General features: G+C 47.2%; 1 protein-coding gene across 5 annotated transcripts in view; it reads left to right on the top strand.

Moving 5' to 3' along the window:
- Positions 1-22,088, top strand: part of LOC121076669 (limbic system associated membrane protein) — a 958,116-nt gene extending 936,028 nt beyond the window's left edge. For 2 of the 5 annotated variants that reach the window (XM_040571198.1, XM_040571180.1), the window contains 3 exons: positions 80-228; positions 6,437-6,472; positions 20,894-22,088. In XM_040571198.1, the coding sequence (XP_040427132.1) occupies positions 80-228; positions 6,437-6,472; positions 20,894-20,991 (283 nt within the window). In that variant the 3' untranslated portion in view covers positions 20,992-22,088. Of the gene's footprint in view, positions 1-79; positions 229-349; positions 582-6,436; positions 6,473-20,893 lie in introns of those variants that run through there. The other 3 variants (XM_040571206.1, XM_040571190.1, XM_040571216.1) reach the window with 2 other exon arrangements.
- Positions 22,089-22,399: the final 311 nt, after the last annotated feature.

Genomic DNA, 22,399 nt, shown 5'->3' with positions numbered 1-22,399 from the left:
CACCCACCCCCTGGGCTGTTATTTCCTCCCTGATGCCCAACTGCCATTGCACTGCACGCCTCTTCTCCTGTCTTCCCAGGATAAACAGCGCCAATGGTCTGGAGATAAAGAGCACGGGGAGCCAGTCTCTGCTGATGGTGGCCAACGTCACTGAGGAGCACTATGGGAACTACACCTGCGTGGCTGCCAACAAGCTGGGAGTCACAAACGCCAGCCTATATCTTTACAGTAAGTATGGGAGAGGGTGAAAGGAGGTCCAGACCGCTCTCACAAAAACCAGGCTTGGTAGTAAGCACACGGGGACACTGGGACACAAAACACAGGAATGATCTGCTTGCCAACCCCCCAGGACCTCCAGCTGGGAACTGACTTCAGACACATACGTGTTCATACTGACAGTGAAACAAGAACACAGCCAAATTAAAATGTTTACGGTCAAGCCCTTTGATCGACTTTCTTTGCTGAAGTCAGGTTTTGTTAAAGTAATAAAAACATGTTTGTTTTAAGGCTGGAACCAAAGACCCCGTTAGAATGACAGGCCTTTTAATAAGGAGAGGAAAGACCGGGGCTCGGAGGGTCTGTGACAGCTGAGAAATGACAAGTAATTCAGAGAGATGGAGAGACTAGCCACTGAGCCTGAGGAGAACAAGAGAGTCAAAAAAATAAAAAATAAAAAAAATAAAAAATAAAAAAAAGGAGAGAGGAATGAGTTTGAAAATAGGAGGAAAATGGAAAGGAAAAAAAGTGGGATAAGACAGAATGATTTAAAGGGGCATACTGTAGGGAACATGGGGAAAAAGGTAATCAGCAGATGAAATATGGAGCAAAATTCCTGGGATCTCATTCTGCTACCTTTCAATTACTGAGTTTACTGCAGTAAACTTAAAAGCGTGGAAGCTGGGACTACACCAAACTCCAGAACAGAATTACCTGCTGAATCTGAATTTTGCAGCTGGTTCAAAACTTGCCCTAAATAAAGACCCTGCTCCTTTCCTCCCACCCATGCACATGTACAAACTGAGGTTTATTCAAAATCCAGTTCTGGATCCTAGGCACAACACTTGGACTCAGCTTACAATGCACATTATTATTGCCACCAGAAATAGACTGCAGCAGAATGACCCACTCATATGAATGCACCCAAAGACCAAGAAGTGACATAGGGCTATATTCCTCTGATGTTTCCACACTGAATTAAAACACTCAGGCCATGACCTGCATGACCTTTTAAACGGAAAAAAAAAGATAAACTATGCAAAGCTGTCTAAATATGAGAGGCAGTTTAGTCTAGTTTCTGCTGTGTGTGGTCAGATTACTGGAAGCACCAGGAAAAAAAAAAGTTTTTGGTTTGTTTTTTAACAGATGTAGTGGAAAAGGATAAAACCATTGGTGTTCTGTGTTTACCACCTCTGGATTTATTACAAGTGCAGTTTGAATTATTGCAAGATTTAAGAGTGTTCTACAGACTTTTTTTCTTAAAGAATCAGTATTATCATAAAATAACATATCTTTGATTTCCTGCAGCATTTGGTCACAAAAACAAAGCAAATTTCTACTTTGAAATTCTTTTCACCCTGGTCTTGTGACTGTCATGAGATTCAAATAAAATCCTCAGGCAGCAATTTGGAGCACAGTTTTCAAATACTCCAGATTTGTTCTTGCTGATATTAATATAATGCTAAGTTTAGAATCAATTATTTGTGGCTGAATTCTAAATTTGGCCCTCTCTGTTGGTTCCTGTTATACAGATGAGCTGAAAAGCATCACTGAAACAAAATATAAGATGAAATTCAATAATGTATGTATGCACACGTGATTTTAGATGGGGGGTTGGTTTTGCTAGAAAAGCATTTTGCATTGAGCTTCACCTCAAAGGATCTCAAAGGATTTGCTAGCAATGAATATTTTAACATTGCAAGTTATTCAGAAATGGGTGAGTGTTATTAGCACCATTTTGCAAGAAGAACCTAAGAAGTAGAGTGAAGGAACAGTTTACCCATGGTCATAAAATCAGTGGCAGAACCTGTAAGAGATCCAGGGAGATCTTGCAAAGTTGCCAATACCTATACCAAGAGGAAACATGTCAAATATTAAAGATGACTTGCAACAAGGAAATAAAGTAAGGATTCTATTTTAGCCTCCTTTTGATGTGTATGAAGGTAACTTTCCTTCTGTTGAGTTGTTGAATTTTGTTTATCATTTTTACCTTAGAAATTCAAGTCCTATTTATGCTGCGAAACACTTGAGAGCTTGTGAAGTAGCAACTTCACAAGAGCCAGAAGAATGGAGGTGCAGGAGCTGAGAAAGATTTGATGATTTTTATCAGATTGTTTCTAACTTTTATTTTTGTTGCTTAGTTAATCCCATTTCTTCAGTGTTCAGTGTTATGGAGAAAGAAAGCCATTGTGAAAATTGCTTCATATTGTTTCTCTGTTCTTGTAGTTAGTGTGGAAAAGAGAGAGAGAGATAAAAATAATAAATTCAGGCAGACTACAGTTGGTATTTCTAAGGTTAAAAAACCAGGGAGGCGATGAGTGAAGGGAATCAAGCCTCATAAAGATAAAGAAGTGGCCCAAAAAACCTACAAGCCTGGCTGAAAAAAATACTGAACTGATCACACAATAGCTGAAATGCACGTTCCCAGACAACACACTCACGCAGAAACAAAAAGAAAAAAAGCAGTGCCAAGTTTGGCAAGGTACAGCAGACACTGAAATGTTTTGAGTGTTTTTCTTCCCCAGAACCAGAGGTTTTATTTCTTTTTTTTTTTTTTTAAATAGAGAACAAACTCACTGTAGGGCAACATCCCACTAGGGAGGCAGACACAATGATGATTCCTCAGTGGCCCATTGCAGAGAAAAAAAAATATGGCAGCCGGTAGTGAAGAAACAACTAGAGAGTTAGTAATGAGGTACTGGAAGCTTTGCCTGAGGTGGAAGGCAGAAGGGGAGCTAACAAAATGATGTGAAAGAACAGTTTAGCAACAGAGAAAAATGGGTGACTTCCATTCCAGGAAATCTCAGCCTGCGTTGAGAAAGTCTTGGAGAGACCAAGTGCCTTAGATGTCAATTCCATAGCTAGAAGATGTATTAAAATACAAAAGCACCTCCCTTGAGCTATATGAGTAGATAGCTAGCAATCTTCTCTAAAGGATGTGGCAGCGGGATTGCCTGCTGTAGGTGGAGAGATTTATACTCCTCATTCCTGGAGACTGAGTTTATAGCAACATACAAATGGCCATACTGGGTCTGACCAAAGGTCTGTCTTACCCAGGAACTTGTCTCCAACAGCAATCTGGAATACGTTTACTGAGAGCGTACCCAGAGAGGTACTGTTTGATAATAGAGCTCATCTCATAGCTTGCTGCCATCCCTTCAGCCCCGCTCTTATTGCTCACCCTGCTCTCTGCTGCATGTTTTTGGTGTTTCCTATACTCTGGGACTCTGTGGACCACACACTGAGCCAGCTCAACATGCTGCACCTGCAAAAACATAACTGAGGTTTACCACCCACCCCTCAAAATGCTGCCAAATGTTTTCTCTTGTTGTGCAGAGCTGAATTAGTTCAACAAGCACCAAAGCCCATGCAAGGCAGGGGGGGACATATCACACGTCCATGGACAGGAGGAGCTGGGAGGCACAACCGTGCTTTGCAGCACTGGTGAGCCAGTAGGTTAGTTCAGCTCTGCAGAGCCTAGGAACAAGGTCTGTAACCCCCAAGCACAAAACACCGTGAGAGCTGTGAAAGGGGCAGAAAGGGGCATGCGGATCTCCATAAAAATTATCTGACAGGGAGGTCAAGTCAGGGCTGCCATCACAGCATGACAGAGGTGAAAAGCAGTGCTACAGCTAAAGGGAGAGGGTTTTTTACCAAGTGAATTAGGGGGGAGGGAACTTGTTTCCTTTTCGTTCCACTAAGCCAACAGAGTGCTATGAAAAAAAAAAAGCCACAATTTATATCCTAACCCGTGCAGCATAAAAGTATATGTGTGTATATATATATTATGTATATATATATATATATATGGGAGAATCACATCTGTCATACAAGCATATGCATACATAGGTTTACATGTGTGAGTATAATAAGCAAGCAAACATATCCACAGGCACACAGAAGCAGGCGCAGCACCTGGTGCAATCTAGCAAGGCAGAGAAAAGCAATGAAAGCCCTTCCAAATCAGTTGACTTCTTCCTCCTGCAGAGCCAGCCCATCCCTGAGGATAAAACAGGAGACAACGGGGCAGTGCTGCACATCCTTATGCAGTCCTGCTGGCTAAATTGTCTCAATTATGGGAGACTGCCACCTCAGCAGGAACCCTGCCGCATCCTCTCCAGCTTGCATCCTCGGCGCCCTCCAGTGAGTTAGGAAAAGCAGAGGTGAAGCAGCACCTGGCAAGGCCAGTGCCAATTAGACGCAAGCAGCAGGCAGGATCCCACCATGGTCTCCTTGAGATGCTTCAGGTATAGCTACCATTTTAGTCCAGCAGTTTTAATCCCAGCAAGAGGCACATTCCTAAGAAGAGCTGGCACTTGCCTCTAAATTGTCATTTCTTGCTAGTGCCCCAGCACAAGTGCTGGCTGTGGGTGCCCTGTTCCACCCCTTCTCGTGATGCCCTGCCCGTGCTTCCTTGCGCCTGAGCATCTGCTTATGGTGGTGGCTGCTAGGGTTTGGAGCGCAACTGCGAGTGGAGTCTGAGGCTCTTAGAGCAAACCCCGTGATTTCCCAGGGGCTGTCAATAACAGGGAGGCTTGGGAGAGAGAAGATAGTGGTTAGGGTGACAGCCAGATGGGGCAAGCCTGAGACACTGCTAATGAGGCAGGGTGGAGCAATAAAGGCAGCACGCAGCAGGCGAGGGGAACAGAGGTAGAGTCCTTGAATAGAAAGCAGCGTGATAATGAGGCCGTAGTGCTTTGCTTTAACTGCTTATGCTGTGCAGTCTGCAGCCTGCTGTGCAGGAAGAAGGTAAAGGGGAGTTGAGTTATTTAACCAAACTAAATAACAAGGAAGTCATGTCAGCACAACAGCCTGCTTTCACAGAACAATAGTCCCCTGGTGCTACATAAACACAGAGATCCAGACTAACCATGTATTTTCTACGCAAGAGGCAATCTCCCCTGTGCCTGCTGCGGATTCAAACAGCCCCGTTACCACTGTGAGGGCAGGAGATCTGCCAGTGTCACAGAGATTGGATCGACCTGCTGTGTCCCCATGGGTTCCAGATAGTCAGAAGCTAGCTCCTTGCACCAAGCGTGCTTTTTAAAGAGCGTTGGCCTCCAAATAGCTGGGACCAGAGTGTGATCAGAGAATAATAGCGGGCTGTTGATGTATCCTGCCAAGCCGTATGTCCGTCAGCAGTGATCTTAGCACCAGCCTCACAGGTAAGCCCGGAGACAGCTCATTGCCCCAGGCCTATCAGCTTTTGCATAGTGACATATCTCTACAGCTAAACGTCTACCCAGCAGACAGCCCCTGAGTAGGAACGCGTCTCAGTCAGCACGAGGCATTCAGCAAGCTCTGCAGTTAATGGAGAGAGACCCAGTCATTACTCAGGTCTGGTGGGCTTGTGTTCATGGTTCTGCCTGGCTCTGCCAACAGTTCAGTGTTTGACCTTGGGCAAATTGCTTCCTTGTTCTGTGCCTCACCTGCACTATCTGTAAAGTGGAATTACCACTGCTGTTAGCCTCAGACTGCGGTCTCCGAGTCCCAGTTTCCTTCAGTTTCTGTGCAGTTCTTTTGAGATCCTGGCTAGGAAGAAGCAATGTGTGAAGCCAGCAGCGATGTATACCAGAGGCCTGCTGTGGCATAGAAAAAGAATGCATTGTAAAAACCCTATAACCAAAACAGCAGGCTCTGTGTGCTACCAGAGGCTGATGAATCTGCAAAAGCTCTGTTCCTGTAGGAAGACAAAGGTGCAAAAGAAACAGAGTGCCCTTGAGGATTCACCAGGGCGATACCTCCCATGCTCACATCCTCAGGGGACCTCTCTCTGGGAAGAAATCCATTGTGGAGAAGGTTCTTTGAAGGCAGTAACTACCTGTGGAGGACCTCCACAACTCACCTTTCTGTCAAAGGCTAGCTTCCAGCCAGAGGTGTAGCTAAGAGGAGCTGTAGTGTGATGAGATGAGCGGTCTTGAAAGTCAGAGGGGAGATGTGGCCCATCAACTCCAATTAGCTTCTCTGCAGGTGCTTAATCCCTCTTGTTGTGTGGATATTATTTGTTTAGTTTTTCAAATGACTTCTGTCTGACTCCAAGTCCCAAGGAATGTTGATGTATAATAGGTGTGTTGCTAGCAGAATGCTTTGTATGAAATTTACTCTAGCTCATCTAATTTGGGGATGGACAACTCCATCAGGTTTGTATCTGCTGCTTTTGCTTGGTGTGAAAAGTGGCTTTTCTCCTGCATGTTGCTTATTGTTTTTTTTCCCCCCTTAGAACGAGTTTTACCCACACTCCCCAACCCTTTTCCAGGTCAGTATATGCTTTATGTCAAAGTAGCTCTAGCTGGGTCATTCTCCATCATCCTGATATATGCGAAGAGCAAGGGATGGGCAAAACAGTGCAGGACAATAAGGGCCTTCCCATCTCTTCTACATGCCATTTGTTCTCTTCTGCTCACCTTCCTCATCCTTCCCTTCCCCCCCTTCCATTTCAGGAAACCAGTCAGCTAAAAAGCAACAACCTTTAACCAAACTTTGATCCATGACATCGTGTCCTCATCCAGGTCTGGACAGTCTTCAGTGGGGATCAGTTTGTCTAGAGACCCATTCCTTACATATATTCCAGTCCTATGCTTTCTTTTCACATATCCTGATTTGGATCAAAAGCATAAACAGGTCTAAAATGTTGCAGGGATGGTGGAGGGGACAAGTGAGAAGCTAAAAATTAAAGTGCTGCCAGGAGATTTTTTCACTCTATATGTGCAAGCTATTCACAATGCATTGTTTTCTCATTCCTCTGTCATATACCCCCAAATCTGTCTGTCCCGTAGTGCTGCATTTCGTGGAATCACAGAATTGTTCAGGTTGGAAAAGACCTCCAAGATGATCTGGTCCAACCATTACCCTACCACCAATATCACCCACTAGACCATGTCCCTAAGCACCAGGTCCAACCTTTCCTTGAACACCCCCAGGGACGGTGACTCCACCACCTCCCTGGGCAACCCGTTCCAATGCCTGACTGCTCTTTCTGAAAAGAAATGTCTCCTCATTTCCAACCTGAGGCAGACAGCATGAAAAAAAAGCTCAAGGTAAACACATAAACCACAGTGAGGTGTTACGGACTGGTTTATTACAAAGGGAGGAGGTATGAAGGGAAAACAGAGCCTGAGTATTTTTCCTGTTCTTGCCACATGCTGCTAAAGCATGCCTCAGGTCCAGGCAGCGTGGCCCAGATGTGCACATGAGGTTTGGTGTTTGGATGCAATCTTGAGATTGTGTAAAAGCACAGAGACTCAGCACTTCCTGAAATTGGGCTGTTTCCAGGGGTTTGAAGCTAAATCAGCAATAAGGCGGCCAGTCCCCTTATTCACTTAAAACACTTTGGCCTAGGGCTCCTCAGTATCTTTGCTTCACTGCCATATGATGGAGATATACTCAACTCATGGGATGCTCTGAGGCCTCAATAGTTAACGTCTGCATAGAGCTTGGAGGTAGAGTGTTATTACGAACCCATGTTGTTTTGCAAAAGGGCACCTGCCCAAGTAAAGCACCTGCAGGTACTCCCATGAAAAGAACAATAAATGCTGGGTGTTACATCAGCTCCGTTTAACTACTCTGCGTTTTCAAATCAAGCTCTGCTCTTGGCAACTTATTCAGGCTCAGGATGTAGTCACAATTGCCTATTTAAAAGGCAAATCCACAAACACAATTAAAGAAAAGTACCAAAAAAAGGAGGGAAAAAAAAAAAAAGAAATCAAGCTACCATTAAAATTAAATCCCAGAGAGTGATTTGTAAATAACATTCAAGGAGCTGAAGAAAGGAGTAAAGTAGGCCGTTGGGAACCTAGTGTGGCAAAATAAATCCAATTAAACACCATTATCGTATGTATTGCAAATGAAACGTGTGCTTGGATATGAAATTAAAGTTGCTGAGGCTGTTTGGGATGTAAGGTTTTGAGGAGTTTTCCAATTTTGCTTGTTCTTTTTTAAGCAGAACTTTCAATGACAAATATTTTTGTCTGATGGAAAACCCAGGGCTCTTTCTTTTTATGATTATTTTTATTATATATCCTTAAATTCCACAAGCAGGCACTGTTAATTCTTTTTGGAGCCAGCCCTGTTTACAGCTGGCTTTGAATTAGTAGTCCATTAAGGTAAATGATAAAGCAAAAACTGCAAGTGAGCAAGGCCCAGATTTCCATACCAAATGCCCCTCCTAATCAAGCTGCCAAGGCCATCCTGCAAAGCTTTTGTCAATCCTTTAAAACACTTTCCACTCTGCCTTTGAAGTTTTTATTTTTTTCCTTTTGCTGCTCCCTGTTCTCCTGAGATCATCTTGAAGGACATCCTGGTATGACATCACTTGTGTGAGGAGTCTTCAGGAGTTTGTGATGCCAAATGCTGGGATATCTCCTGTGACCCAGGACACGCTAAGAGGATTTTGCAGAGGGGGAAAGTAGAATTTAAATACTCTGGACCCCATTTGGTATCTGAAAGCCCCTACCAGCTTCTTTAATGTGGGCCTTCAGCACAGATACTGGTTTATCTCAACATTTGCTTTTACTTTGCTGTTCACTTTCAAAGGAACCTTAGGCATAAAAGCTTCTTGTTTGACCTTTTTCTCCCTATGGGTTTATATTCTGAGATGCAGTCCTCAGCTCTCAAACAAGCCCTTCCTCAGTGACCACAATCGCAGCCTCTTCTCCCTCAATTTCCATTTCTCTTAAGCCTTGGTAACACTTCCCTGCCCTGTAGGGCTTTGAGCATTAATTTTAAAAGGAAGGTGTTTTGAGATGAAGAGCACTGTGCTCATGCTAAGCATTGCTATCATCAGCTAGCTGCTGTGAAAACATCTTGTTTTCAGGCAGGCTAGGGACTCAGAAGAAGCCCATTCAGCTGAACACATGGGACTTGAATTTGATGAGGCTGTATCCTAGAAGGCTGGTGGAGCCTAGCTGATTCAGCTCTCAGCTGATTTGTCCCTGGTAAATGTTCCATCTCTCCTGATTTTCCAGCAGGGAACTTGCCCTGAAAAGTCTTCCAGGATGATGTCACCTCATCACATTTTCCTGCCCACATGGTAACCACATTGTAATGGGATGTCAGAACACCTAGCTGGCCTTAGTGTATCATCAAGTGATTTTCTAAGGGGTTTTCTTCTGGAAGGAGAATTTGCTCATTCCCCACCACACCTGCCAACATCACGGCAAATGGGATCTCTGTTGTACCTCGAAAGCATCTGTCACTAGTATGCCACTGGTTCCATCTCTGTCCTCCTCCTTTGCCCCTTTGCCCTCAGCCCTTTGCACATAGACTCACTCCTCTATCATTAGCCCTTAGTGTCCACATCAGAATGGCTTACCCAGCCTGACAGGCTTCAAAACCTCTAAGTCTTCCCCTCGGGAGTTTTGCAATGAGGGCTTACCACAGATTAACCAGGAACTTTCTCAGCATGGTTAGCTCAAACCCCAGGAGCTCCACAGGGGGATGCCTTGTTGCCAAGAGGGTGGCACAATCCAGTCATGGTCATCAACACAGATTTACAGTAATAGTGTGTAAATAACTGGCGGAGGGGAAGGGAAAAGGAGAATGAGCAGTCCTGTGTTTCTGCCAAAACGCGCACTGATCGGAGAATGACCCTGTACGACTGTAGCTCGTAGCTAGTCTCCATTTAGCTGTAGCCCGTGTAGCTTGTGCTGTCACTAATGCCTTCATCGAGTGGGTGGGAGCTGGGGGAAGGGAGAAAAGAGATGTTCATTTGTGTCTGATGACCAGAGTGGGAAACATAGAGCACCTTTCTTTGGAATACCCTCTCAGTTCTCCTCCCTCCCCGTGGAGGTCCTAGCTATAGAGGAAAGAGAGCTCATCCATTGCAGTGGTCACCTCCACCCATGGCTGCTCCCCTGTCACTTCCTCCATTGCCCAAACAAAGCTAAGCAGGCAGCTGTCCTGTGAGCTGGGTCTCCTTGTTTTGGCAAAAGGTTGAAAATCTGAACATTTTGAAGCTATGGGGAGAAGCATGGGGGAATACATGAGAAAGTACAGATTGTAAAGGGTTAACACATGATTTGCAGGGGGGTTGCTGCTTAGGTAGCGATATGGGAGCAGTCCACAGAAACCAGTCCTCCCAGTACGATGTGGATGGTTAAAGAACTTATCCGTCTCTCAAGTCTTCTTCACTGAAGCCACAACTGCTTTCTCAGATGGTTTCTAAGAAATGGTCAATGAAAACCCAAGCCTTCGGAGCCTTTGAATCATACTTGTTGGTAGGGCTGGGGAAAACATAGCATAAACAGGCTAAAATAGCCAATCTTGTCCTATGGTGATCCTGACAGAAATTACCAGCAGACAAAAATACTGATTGTAGGGACCAAGCTTAGGAGGGCATCAGCACCTGATAATGCCTGTGACCCTGGAGATCAAGCTCAACTCAAGGTTCACCTTGCTCCCTGCTGGTGGTATCCAGCCAGATTTTCCCAAAAGCTCATTCTCCGTTGCAGAAGGGGATGGCTCTGCAGGGTGGATCAGGCAAGCCAAGTTTCTTTCAGCACTCAAGGTCAGTGTTCATCCCTGCCAGGTCAGTAGGCTGCAATTGCAGTGGGTGCCAAGCCTGCTGGGGCTTCAGGCCAAGGGAACAAAAAGAACAAGACAGGGCAAAGGCAGAAGGCCAACATCATATTGATTTTTTTTCTTGATATTTCATAGGTACCAGGCAAGCAGTGTCATTATGTCTTATTTTTGACCATGTGGTTAAAAGTGAATAAAAGTCAGAGGTGATGATAGTGTGCTCCAAAATGGATCATAAGTACGGAGTGGGAAACATCTTAGGGGAAAGAGAAATGCCAAGAATTATTTCTGCTACTACAGCTACTAGCATTATTTGGTGAGCTTTCTGGGTAGCAACAGACAGTTTCTGTTTGCTGAGACTGTTTAAAAAATTAGAAAACATTCTAATTCCTTCCCAAAAAGTGTAAAGAAAAGAAACCAGCTTTTTTTAAAGGGAAAAAAAAAAGACACAAGGGAGAGAGAGAGAAATGGCTTTATTGCTTGATCTGTTTCTGTACTTTTTGTTCATTAATTTTAATTTAGATTGATTTATTCCAGAATGAGCCCTGGATTGCATATATTTGCATAACCCTTTCCGGTAGTAATGCTGTGGAGAATCCAGTGAGGGAGGAAGAGCAGAAGCAGAGGGTAGAAACTGAGACTGCAAGTCCCAGGAAGATACTCCTCAGGGCTGGGCCCTTGCACTGGGGGTAGCGAAGGCATTTCAAGATCTGGTTAGTCACAGGTGCAGCTTTGCACGCCTGCAGAACAGCCCTGCCAAACAGAGGTCAGGGCTCAGCAGTCAGCTGGGAGAGTGGAGGTTGGGTGAAACCACTGTGGGAGAAAACACAGAGCCCATGGAAAAGCACCTGCCTTGGAAAATCAGTTGTGCAGTAGGGACACCGATGGATAGCATCGGAGCTGTAGCACGGAGAGATTGCCCTGCAGAGCAGGACTCGGGCAGACCATGACCCTCCTGGGCCAGATGTCCCCTGCCTGGAGGACACTCATAACTGGTACCATCCATATGTTAGGTGTGTTTTGGAAGCTGTCAGATGAACCTTCCTCCTTAGAGATTAGGAGACCGACCTACACCCACTGCACAGAAAGTGTACCTAAATGCTCGCTCTTCCCTCTCCCTCTCCTGCCCTCCTGTGGTGAGCTGCCAGCTGGGCTGACGGGGACCCAAGTGTGGAGGGCAGCAAGGAGGATGAAGAACAGCCATTGTTGTCTTGATTTAATCCTCAAGCACACTCAAAATTTCCTCGCACCCCTAAGAGAAAACGGCCAAAGAACAATTCCCACCTTCCTCCTCCTCCTCTCCCCCTGCTCCCATTTTGACTATACACCACTTAAGAATTTGCCTAACAAATTGACCTCCCCTCTGGTTATTGTCCCAAGTGAACAGCCTCTCCATTCACTAACCCATGACGGTAAGTCGGTTTGGGAAGCAGCGGGTTTATCTTCCCGGCTCAGGCACTGCACTGGGCCTGCTTGTGAACCAGTTGCCATTCAGTGTCTGCTCTGCTGTTGATAAAGCACATTACACATGGCTGGGCTTGCATGATTAATACAGCTGTCTAGGCGCTCTCTCTAAAAACAAAAACAACCAGGAGAAGGGAGGTGGGGGATTTGGGAGGGAGGGGGTGCACAGGGGGGGGGGGAAAAAAAAAAAAAAAACATTCCAAAGAAATCAGGCTTGCAGAAAAAGCAGAGCTCTCCTGGCAGGCCTGCCCTGCTGTGGGCAAGCAGGTCTGTCGGCAGAGCATCCCTGCAAAAAGGAGAAGCCTAGCGGCAAGGCAAGCGAAGAAGTGCACTGGCCCTTCCCCAACATCACCTGCATGTCCCTTTGCAATTTGGGAAATGGATGCATGGACAGGAGCAAGGGCACAAGGGGTCAGGCCACAGAGGAGGATGTGCTGTGACCAGCACGGCTTCAGTGAGGTCCAGCCAGGCTGCCTCTACGGTAGGTGTTACAGACACGCATGCTTGCTGGTGGACCAGTACACTCCTGAGCCAGATTACTTTATGCACTACACACACACACCATGCTCAGAGGCACATCCCACCTTCGCTGAGCAGTTTTTATGCACCCCAGAACATCTAGAGGATGGACAGAGTGGCTGCAGGCATCTTTTCCTTTGCTCCCAAGTCACCCAGATGTAGGCTAGCTCAGCTGTCTGTAAGCTGCAGTGACTTTCCTTCTTGTGTTACTGGCCTGGGAATGGGCAGTGGAAGCCCTTTCTGCTCCAGCATTACCCGTGACTGGGCCAGGAAGCCAGCATGAAAGCCCTGCTTGCACTGTGAAGTGAGCAGGAGTCATGCAACTTCACACCTGTACACACATCCATATTTTGATGAGAACTACAGATGGCACAAAAAAGTATTTGTGTAGACCACGTGCTTTAGAGATGTGCACCAACCCGTGGGCCTGGCTTGACTCTCGTGAGATCTGTGGTTCTCTGAATGCCCAGAGAAGTGTGCGGTCTCCTTTATGGTGTTCCCATGATCTGGGCCCCGTATTTCTTGTTCAGAAGCAGCCCTTGACAAAAGCTAGCTAAAACCTCATTCTAGCTTGTTCCACACCTGCACCAGGAGGGATGGGGCCCAGGGGGGGCCTTCTCACCCCACAGGGGCTGTTTCTGTTAAGGGTGGTGGTGCAAGGGAGTCCACAGGGAGGAGTGATGGCCTTAAGAAGACCTCAAGGACAGGTCAGGGGGCACCATGCTGCAGGCACTAGAGACAGAAAGGAAGGGCCGAGGCAGTGATACAACTGGATTACAGTACCAGAGTAATGTCTAGCATGCTGGTCACTCTCCAGCCCAATCTAGTTCACCTTCTGCTTCGATCTCCTTACCAGGCACCCCTCAGCGTGTCCCTCTCTCTTCATTTCTGTTCACAGCCACTCAAATCTTTCCCATGCCAAATACCCAGCAAAGCTTGTGGAAAACTGTAGCAAGGATTAAGTAGGTAAACAGACACGCACAAAACTGATGAAAATATTAATTTTTCAAGAGGTTCCAGAGTTTCCCATTAGCAAGCCTGCTTCCTAGGGCTGTGTATGCTCTGGGTGAGGGGAGCTGTGCTCTTTGTTCCTTAATGAGAAGCCAAACTGTTGCCACAGCCGGTCTGCTATGTCTTACACATGTGCTTGAGATGTGAGTAGAGGTTTTTTGGTTTTTTCTATCTTAGAAAAATGAAAAGCAGAAAAAGCTTAGATCTTCCCTGTGATGACCCCAAAAAAACTCTGTGTTACGTATTTTTTGGATGCTTTGCTTGTAGGATGAAAGTCTTCAATGAATGGTTTGAAGACAAGGGAGTTGTAAGTAACTGATTTTGTATCAGTAGTTTGCAAGGTGTTTATATATATATAAATATATATAAATATATATATATCCTCCAACTACTAGGAGAATGGAAAAGGTGGGAGACATTTCTTAGCCGTGAGAGAACTGTGGAACTTTCTGATACCTCTAGGATAGATCTAGTAATGAAAAATATTTGTAACCTTGAAACATAGGTGGTCTTCTGGCCACCACCAGCCTCACTGATCATGATAATAGCTCAATTCCAGACTAGCAATACTACATACCAGCTCCAGGATAAATGGTGTAAGCAGCCATCTTTTGAAAAGCACAACCTTCTCAGAGCGACACTGAGAAATATGATTTCAGGGATAGTCTTCAGACCTCGGAGAAGGATGGGTGAGCTGCATTGCAGAATGAATCTTCACTGTGACACGAGGTATGATAGATTAGTACTTAGTGCACCATGAATGAGCTCCAAAACATGGGGAAGAACTGTTCAGTGCTAAAAAAACCCATGAGCAAATTCTGAAATACATTAAACAGTGTGCTAAGATTGATAGACACTAGAGACATTGCCTTAATCTTGTTGGAGAGTTGCTGCAGGGCATCCTCCATAGTTTACACAGTGGTACTTCTGCCTCTAGAAAAGCCAATCTATTGCCAGTGCCGTTACAGTCAAATTTTAATTACAGGAGAAGAACCCCACAGATACTAACTGGTAGTAAGAATGGGCCATAAGCAAGTAACAAACAAAAGAGTTTCAACATTGAGAACAGGGAGTGAAAAAGCATGTCTTCTGAAAGCAGGGGGGATGGACAGGAAACTAGTAAGGAAAAAGCCCCAAATGAACCCTAGTAAGTAGAAACTGCTAATCCCTAAAGCCTCAGAGTAGAGTGCAGAGCCTTGGAAGAAAGAAACTAATAACTTTCAAAGTATGACCTTGAAAATGGAATTAACAGTATTCGTCCCTTTTAAGCCTTCATGATAATAAAGATTTCATCTTCTGAAGCCCTAGCAAGAGTCAACAGACTGGAAAAATGACTTCTTCCAGGGGAGCTCGCAAGTGTAAAACCTAAGACCCCTCCAGGAACTAGGGAGTGAAGTGCCATGGAGACGCCTACATGGTGCATATCCACTTTCCCTTTGACCTTAGAGGCCAAACATCCCTTAGAGGATATTTTCATTCCTCCCTCATTTTTGGTCCTCTTTGCTCAAGAAGCAAGACTCCAACCTTTGCTGTAAGCAAAGTTAACCAGTCACCAGCACGGAGCCTGGAGCCACTGAGGATGAAGAGCAGTTTGAAAAATGTCAGGCCAGCTCCACTTGCTTTGCCATCACTCCCTTCCTTCCCATCACAGAGAAGTCTTTCAAGCCTGTCTCCTGCCTCCTCCTGGCCTAACCTTCGGCTAGAAGCTCATGGGGTCCGATTGTCCTCTTACACTGGGTTTTATCTCACATTCTTTGAGAGGATCCCAGGGGCAGATTCACCAAAGCAAGTGAAGAGCCTGTAGCTTTCTGGTGCCTTTTGAAACTTCTCTCTGGGCTCTCCTCCATGAGCACCAACAGACTTATCAAGCCCTAGAGTCTTGATAATGTAAATAAGAGAAAACCCAGGCATCTGCTGTCTCTTTTCTTATCTCCACTTCGTTTTACTCAGGTGATAAAACCTGGGAGTCAGTGGGAAATTCCACATTGGCGAGTGCAGGTGTGAAACATGTAGATGGGTGGGTGATTTTTTTTCCCCTCTCCATATGGACCAAGAATATATCTACTCCTTGCTTGCATCTCAAAAAACCCCTTTAAAGGTCTGTGTTGGGAAGCTTGAAAGTCGTAGTTCCAATTTCTGCTGGCAGTCATGGTGCTTACAGCATTTGGAGGCATACCTCTGTGCAGCCAAGCGGGCTTGTGGATTTGCTTACTGGTCTCATCTGGTTTGTCTGTTCAGCAAGGGTTATTAAGCACAGCAGGTCAGCCTCCAGGGCTACAGTTCTGTACATCCTATAGGTGCCATCAGAGGTGGTATCAGTCTTGCAAAAGGGAGCTGAAGGCAGTGAGCATGCAGAAGCAGGCATTTTCCATGGGGCGGAAGTAGAGCGGGTTAGAAGCTTCACCCATGCAACCTTGGTTTCTTGCAACTACAGTGGATAGACGTCTTCCTTTTGACAGGGACAACCAACCCAGCAGTTCAGAACTGCCACCTGAGGCTGTTCTAGCAAGGACACTGCTGCATAGTGGCTGTGGGAAGGTTCAGACCAGTGGGGGGCAGATTGCATGCCGCATAAACATAACCACGTTGCACTCAGAGCATGCAGAGCTGGCACCCTTCCTTTAGGCCCCAGGGTTTTTTTGCCAGCAGGTCTGTCTGTGCAGGACCCCAGGGTTCTCCCCCAGGTGTCCCTAGCCACTAGCCCTGTGTTTTAATGCCAGCCAGTGTTATTCCCTTGCAGACACCATGCAGCCAGGAAGGATGCTGCTGTGCAGATCTGTAAACAGGCTGGAGCCGACTTACGGTCTGTCTGCCACTGCAGAGGAGGAAGGCAGGGCCTCTGGCTAGCCACCTAGACAGACTGACAGACTCTAACAGCGGACAAGTGCCCTAAGATCCCCAGTTTTGCTCCCGGTGCTGGCCTTGTCCCATCCAAAACAGGCAGCATCAGCATCTATGGGAGTCCCTGGCAGCGCAGCATCCCTGCCTGGCCAGACACCTTGCAGGGGAGGCTTCTGCGGGGTTCAAGTGAGCCCTGAGCTGGTGGGTGGTTTTATTATTTTTTTTCCCGTTTTTATTTATTTATTTATTTATTTCCTCTTTAATTTTTTTTCTCTGCCTTCGGCTGCCACCTGGTGGGAAGGAGGCGTGCGGCTGCAGCCTCCAGCAGTGCTCAGGGCACAGACGGGAACGCCTGCCCCTGCTGAAGCTCCCCCTGCTCCTCGAGCCAAGCCGGGGCACAGGTGAACAGCCGAAAAAAAAAATAAAAATAAAAAATATATTGAGGGAGACTGTGGATACAGAAGTCTTCGGGTAGGCCAGAATTTCAAGGAAGAAAAAAATGTTCTTCCATGTTGTGGATGCCCCATCCCTGGAGGTGCTCAAGGCCAGGCTGGATGGGGCTTTGGGCAACCTGGTCTGGTGGGAGGTGTCCCTGCCCATGGCAGGGGGTTGGAAATGGATGGTCTGTAAGGTCCTTTCCAACCTGAGCCGTTCAGTGATACTGTGAAAATCAAGCTCTTAAGGAGTGTTGAGTTGGCCCCCAGCTGCAGGGGCCGGGACTAAAGGTTGGATGAGACCCTTGGACTGACCCTGTAGAGCTGGTCTCTTGCGGTGGGCTCCTTTTGGAAGGCTGGTTTTGAGGAACAGGCTTTGCAGTCTCACTGGGGTTTGCAGTGAACCTGAGAAGCACCCTGCTTTTCCTCCTCCCTCCACCTTCTCATCCAAGTCCCACCACCCTTCCCGCCCCCTCTTTTCCTGCACCCTTTATGGCAGTAGGAGCATTTCAGCCGTATGGTACGATGTAGCATACACACACCCATGTGTATGGGGCAGATCGTTTGGTGTAGCTGTTTACCTTGTGCTGAAAGACTAAATCCCTGCAGTGGTGCAAGGCTCTCAGCCAGTGTCAGAGCAGAAAAAGGTTCTGAGGGACAGCCACAAGCTTTCTTTCTTTTTTTTTTTTTTTTTTTTTTGGCAATTAAAAAATATTTTTCTTTCTCAAGCCTTGCCCCCAGAAGCAGCAGAAGTGTTTAGGCTGCTGACCTTCCACTGAAGAACAAAATAAATCCAGCCTGAGGCAAACACCCAGCGTGGGAACATTCCTCCCGCCCCATTAATGCCTGCGAAGCGATAAGCAAGCGGGGCCTTACAGTGGGAAAGGTCAGGCACCCTTAATAACAGCAGGTGCCACCGGCTTGGCGTGCGAGGCTGATAAAGCTCTGGCAGCGCCGCCTAAGCAGCACGCTTCGTGCCAGAGCGTGCAGCCACTCTCAGCTTTCTGCTGCGGGGAAGGGTTCGCCTGCAGCGGGGGAAAAAAAAATCACTGGGGCCTCACCTGCACTTCCACACCATGACTCGAAAATGTGAAGGTGTTCTCCTAGCAGTGTGTGGAAAGGACCCCTGGGGCTCCTTTGTGTGAGGCTGGTGTGGGTCCAGCATCACCTGCAGGTGGGCAGGAGTAGCAAGGGCATGGTGGCACAGCTCCATCCTTTCCCTAGCTAAATTTATGGACACAGCTCGGGCTACTCTGCCTTGGGAGAGATGTAGGACAGTGCACATGGTCCCCTTCTGCCCAGAGGGAGCTGTGTAAATCCGCTGCCTCGTGCTGTGGCACCAGCGCAGATGACCAAGGCTGGCTGTGGTTAGTCTCCCCGGCCGTGGGCCACCTGCATCTGCACCCCTCGCTAGTTGCAGCACGGAAGGGAGGCGCGATCGCTTTGCCCTTGCCAATTTTCAGCCTGTGCCTTCCTGGTTTGATTAATGCGGTCCGACACGGCCAGCCACTTGGAGTCTGGGGTCTGTCAAGGGTTTACTTGTGAAATGGTGCCAGATATGCATATGAGCTCAGCAGCAGCAGCAGCAACCCAATTCTTTTCCCTGGCTGTGGTGGAAGAAAACCCCCTTCGCCATTGCACGGCTGTGAACTGGGCAGTGCAGCCAAATTGCGGGGAGTGGTTAGCCCCGGAGATTAGCTGGCAGAGCAAACTCTCAGGACACCGGCTTAAGGTTACCAAAGGGGGGAGGGGGGAACAGCGGAGAAGGCACCATTCGTTTGCCAGAGCCCCCCCGTCCGTCCCCTGGGGAAGGGGACACTTTGCTGCCGGGGATGCTCGCCAGGGGGCGGCGGAGACCGCGGCGTGAGCGTTGGCCATAACCGGTGCCCTCGATGCCTGAATTCATTGAGTTTTCAAGGCTTTGGTCTGTGATCGGGCTGGAACCGTCCCACGCTTTCACAGCACGTGTGGAGGTAAATGCAGTGCACCTGGTGTGGCCTTCAGCTGGCTCTGCTGCAAGGCACGGGGATCACACGCAGCCGCCAGGGTGAATTTGTGCGTGCTGCAGTGGCACAGAGAAAGCTCCTCGGAGAAGTGTGAGGATGTACATAGAGCTATGATCATTTTTCAGTCATGGGGATGGGAGTCTTGGGTCATCAGATGTCTACAAGCTTGCTCACTCGAGCTCGAGCAGGGCAGAAGCTGGCGTGACCGTCATCACACCGAGCCGCATGTGTCCTTCCTTATTCCTGCATATTGCAGCCGCTCATCTCTTCTACCACGCCGTACCATACTGCACCATATCATACCATGCAATGCCTAACCATGCCCACACACACAAACCCCAAAGCCAAGCACTTACACCTGTTGGAGCAGCAGTACCCAGGCGGGGTCTAACATACCTCTGCTTCTCCCATGCCAGGTGCCTCCATAGGTTCATCTCTTTGCTCTAATCCCATATGAACCCTAGGAAAATGGCAAGGAAGGGGCAGGTGGCCGTGTATTACATGTCTATGTATGTGTTAGACAAGTAGTATTTTAGCTGCATAGTAAAAAATGTAATGGCTGGAAATGTTTTGCGGACAACGCACCTTGCCTGGAGGGCTCTTGATTATTTGCTGGGCCAGAGGAGTCATGTTTTGTGACTTCTTCCCTGACAAAATGTGACACGCATGGTCCCAAACACTTGTTCCCCCCAGTTAGTTGACCATGAAAGATACTGTCTCTGACACACAGGTTCAGGTAAGTGCAGCAACTGAACTTGAACTCGTTCCTGAGTTCAGGGAGGGAAAATAATGTTGTAGGATTTGTGTGACAAGTCAGAAAATGAGCAGGGAATAACTGAAAAAAAAGCCACAGTTGGAATACAAATTTTCCACACGAAACAGATGATTTAGTAAGTGAAAGGCTACATTAAGAAAAAAAAATAAGACAAATGAAAATATTACAGAATTTGAGGGATGCCTTTACGTCACCAGCTAAATTTTAATAGTGACTGTGCTGCTGGGCACCTGTGTTCCACCAGCGGAGAGGGGCTCTTTGTCGGGCAAACTGCAGGCTGTGAGATGGAGCAATTGCGTTTTGCTACCATCAGGATCTCACAAACGGGTGGTTTGTTTGTTTTTCTCTTTTTTTTTCCTCACACACACCCATTAGAAATGGCTCTTTTTGCTGGTAAGCATGTCTTCCTTCACAGTAGGATTAGTTCCAACAAATAGACCCATATCTATCTCCACACTTCAGTATCTTCTCCTATAAAACACTGCATCTACATGCACAGATATACCCCCACGTGTAAATAACGACGAGCATGCATTTATGAAACTGCAGCCATGTACACCTCCCTGCCCATTACAGAGGAGAGACTGCCAATGCTTGGTATTGCGGGGTGAATTTAAAACAGCACCACTGCCTTTAAAGCCATCCAGAAGAGGAAACCTGTCGATGAGAGGATGGATGAGATGTCAGGAGCATTAGTACTTAATATTCCTGGAGCGAGCCTGCGTTATTTGTTGCTGCGGCACAGCGCTCTTCCCTGCCCCCTCCGACAGACCCGCGTGCGCGCACACACACGTGCAGGTTCATTTCCTTCCCTTAACAAAAAATCCTAATTTTGCCCTGTAGGTGCCACATTTTGGGACTATGGCAATGCACCAGCCCCTGTGGGCACTAAGATAGGTCATCGCGAGCCGGGGGGACGCACAGCGGAGGTGTGAGCGGCTCCGCGGGGTTCACAGCTGGGGCTGAGCTTTCCTGCTTGCTCCCAGCCTGGTTCCTGCAGGCTGGGTGTCGTGTGAGGAGAGAGCATTGGTGGCATGCTCCTCCTCGAGCCCCTTGTCATGGTACCATGTGTGATCTTGTCCTCTTTTCTCTTCCCTTCTCGCACCCTGCAGGACCTGGCACGGGGAGAGTAGACAACGGCTCCATGAGTTTGGCCGTCCCACTGTGGCTGCTGGCAGCGTCCCTGCTCTGCCTACTCAGCAAATGTTAATACAAATCAGAATTAAAAATAATAATAATAATAATAATTAAAAAAAAACAAACAACAACCAACACGACAACGACGACGACGACAACACACAAAGCAAAACGCGTTATACAGGAGACAGAGCGAAGAGAGGGGAGAGAGAAAAAAAGAGAGGGGGAGAGAGGGAGAGGACCGTTTCTTTCACAACTTTTGTGTGTTCAGGAGCAAAGAGGGGGGAGAGGAAAAATCACAGCAAAGACGACTCAGCAACATTTAATACGATTTCTGACAAGCCGGCCGTCAAGTCACCGACCGTCTAGGAGGCAACACAAAGCGAGGGGGAGAATGGGGCACCAGCAAGGAGCTCGTTGCCGGAGGATGCTGCAAAATAAACACACCAACAAAACCTGCAAAGCCAATCGAACAGAAGATCCCTTTTCTTTTCTCTCCTCCTTCCTCTTTTCCATACTCCCTCACCTGCCTTCCTTCCTTCCTTCCTCCTCTTTCTTTCTTTTGCAGAAAGAGGTCTTTGCTTCAGCGTCTGTAGCCACTTAGTTAACTTTTTGGATGCTCTTGGTCATTTTTTTGAGCCAATGCTCAGGCAGTTCATACTTTTAGGAAAAAAAAAAAAAAGGAAAAAAAAAAAACACAACAGAGCAAGTTATCTGAAGCTCTCTGCACACTGGTGTCCCGTGAAGAACCCCTTCCTCTCTTCACCTCATCCTGTGCTCCTGTGCACTGGGCCCTTGCTAAAAACCATCCTTCCTGTACCCTCCTTCCTGCAACATCACGCTCTGGCCTGAACTAAAGTTGTGTCAATTCAACCGAAACCATACTTTTATTTCCTTTTTTTTTTTAATTCTCTTCCTCTCCCCCTCAATTTGACTGTGTCTTTCTCTTTCTCCGGTGTATGCCTGCGTGCGTGCGTGCATGCGTGCATGTGTGTGTGTGTGGCTCTCGCGCTCTGTCTCCTCTTTCTCTTTCTCCTGCTCTCTCTAAGCATGCAAGAGGAACAGTCCATGTGTACATACGCTCATCCCGCTGTAGATAATGTCCTGCCTTGTAAGTGTGAGACCAGATGCTGAGAGATCACTCGGGCAGAGAAGAGGGGTGAGGATAGAGGGGCAGCTGCAGCACAGGTTCCCGTGGTGGCCCTTCTCCAGTGTCCTCCTGGCCACCTCGCTTGCAAGAATCAGCCTGCATCCTTTTTTAACCTTTTTTTCCCTCCCACCTGCACCTGTCTGGCTCTCAGCCTTTGAGTAGCAGCATAGCAGCTCCTGCTACAGCTCAGTGCTTGCACACACTCATGTGAGTGAATGCACAGGTGTGTGTTTGTCCAAATGCATAGAAAAAAACAGTACGGCATGCAAAGAGGTGCCTGCTCCTGGGGAGGAGAGGCTGGGCTGGTATGGGGTGAGAGATGAGACCTTGG

The sequence above is a fragment of the Cygnus olor genome, chromosome 1 (assembly GCF_009769625.2).
Source record: "Cygnus olor isolate bCygOlo1 chromosome 1, bCygOlo1.pri.v2, whole genome shotgun sequence".
Taxonomy (NCBI): Eukaryota; Metazoa; Chordata; class Aves; order Anseriformes; family Anatidae; genus Cygnus; species Cygnus olor.
This window is presented reverse-complemented; position numbering and strand designations above follow the sequence as displayed.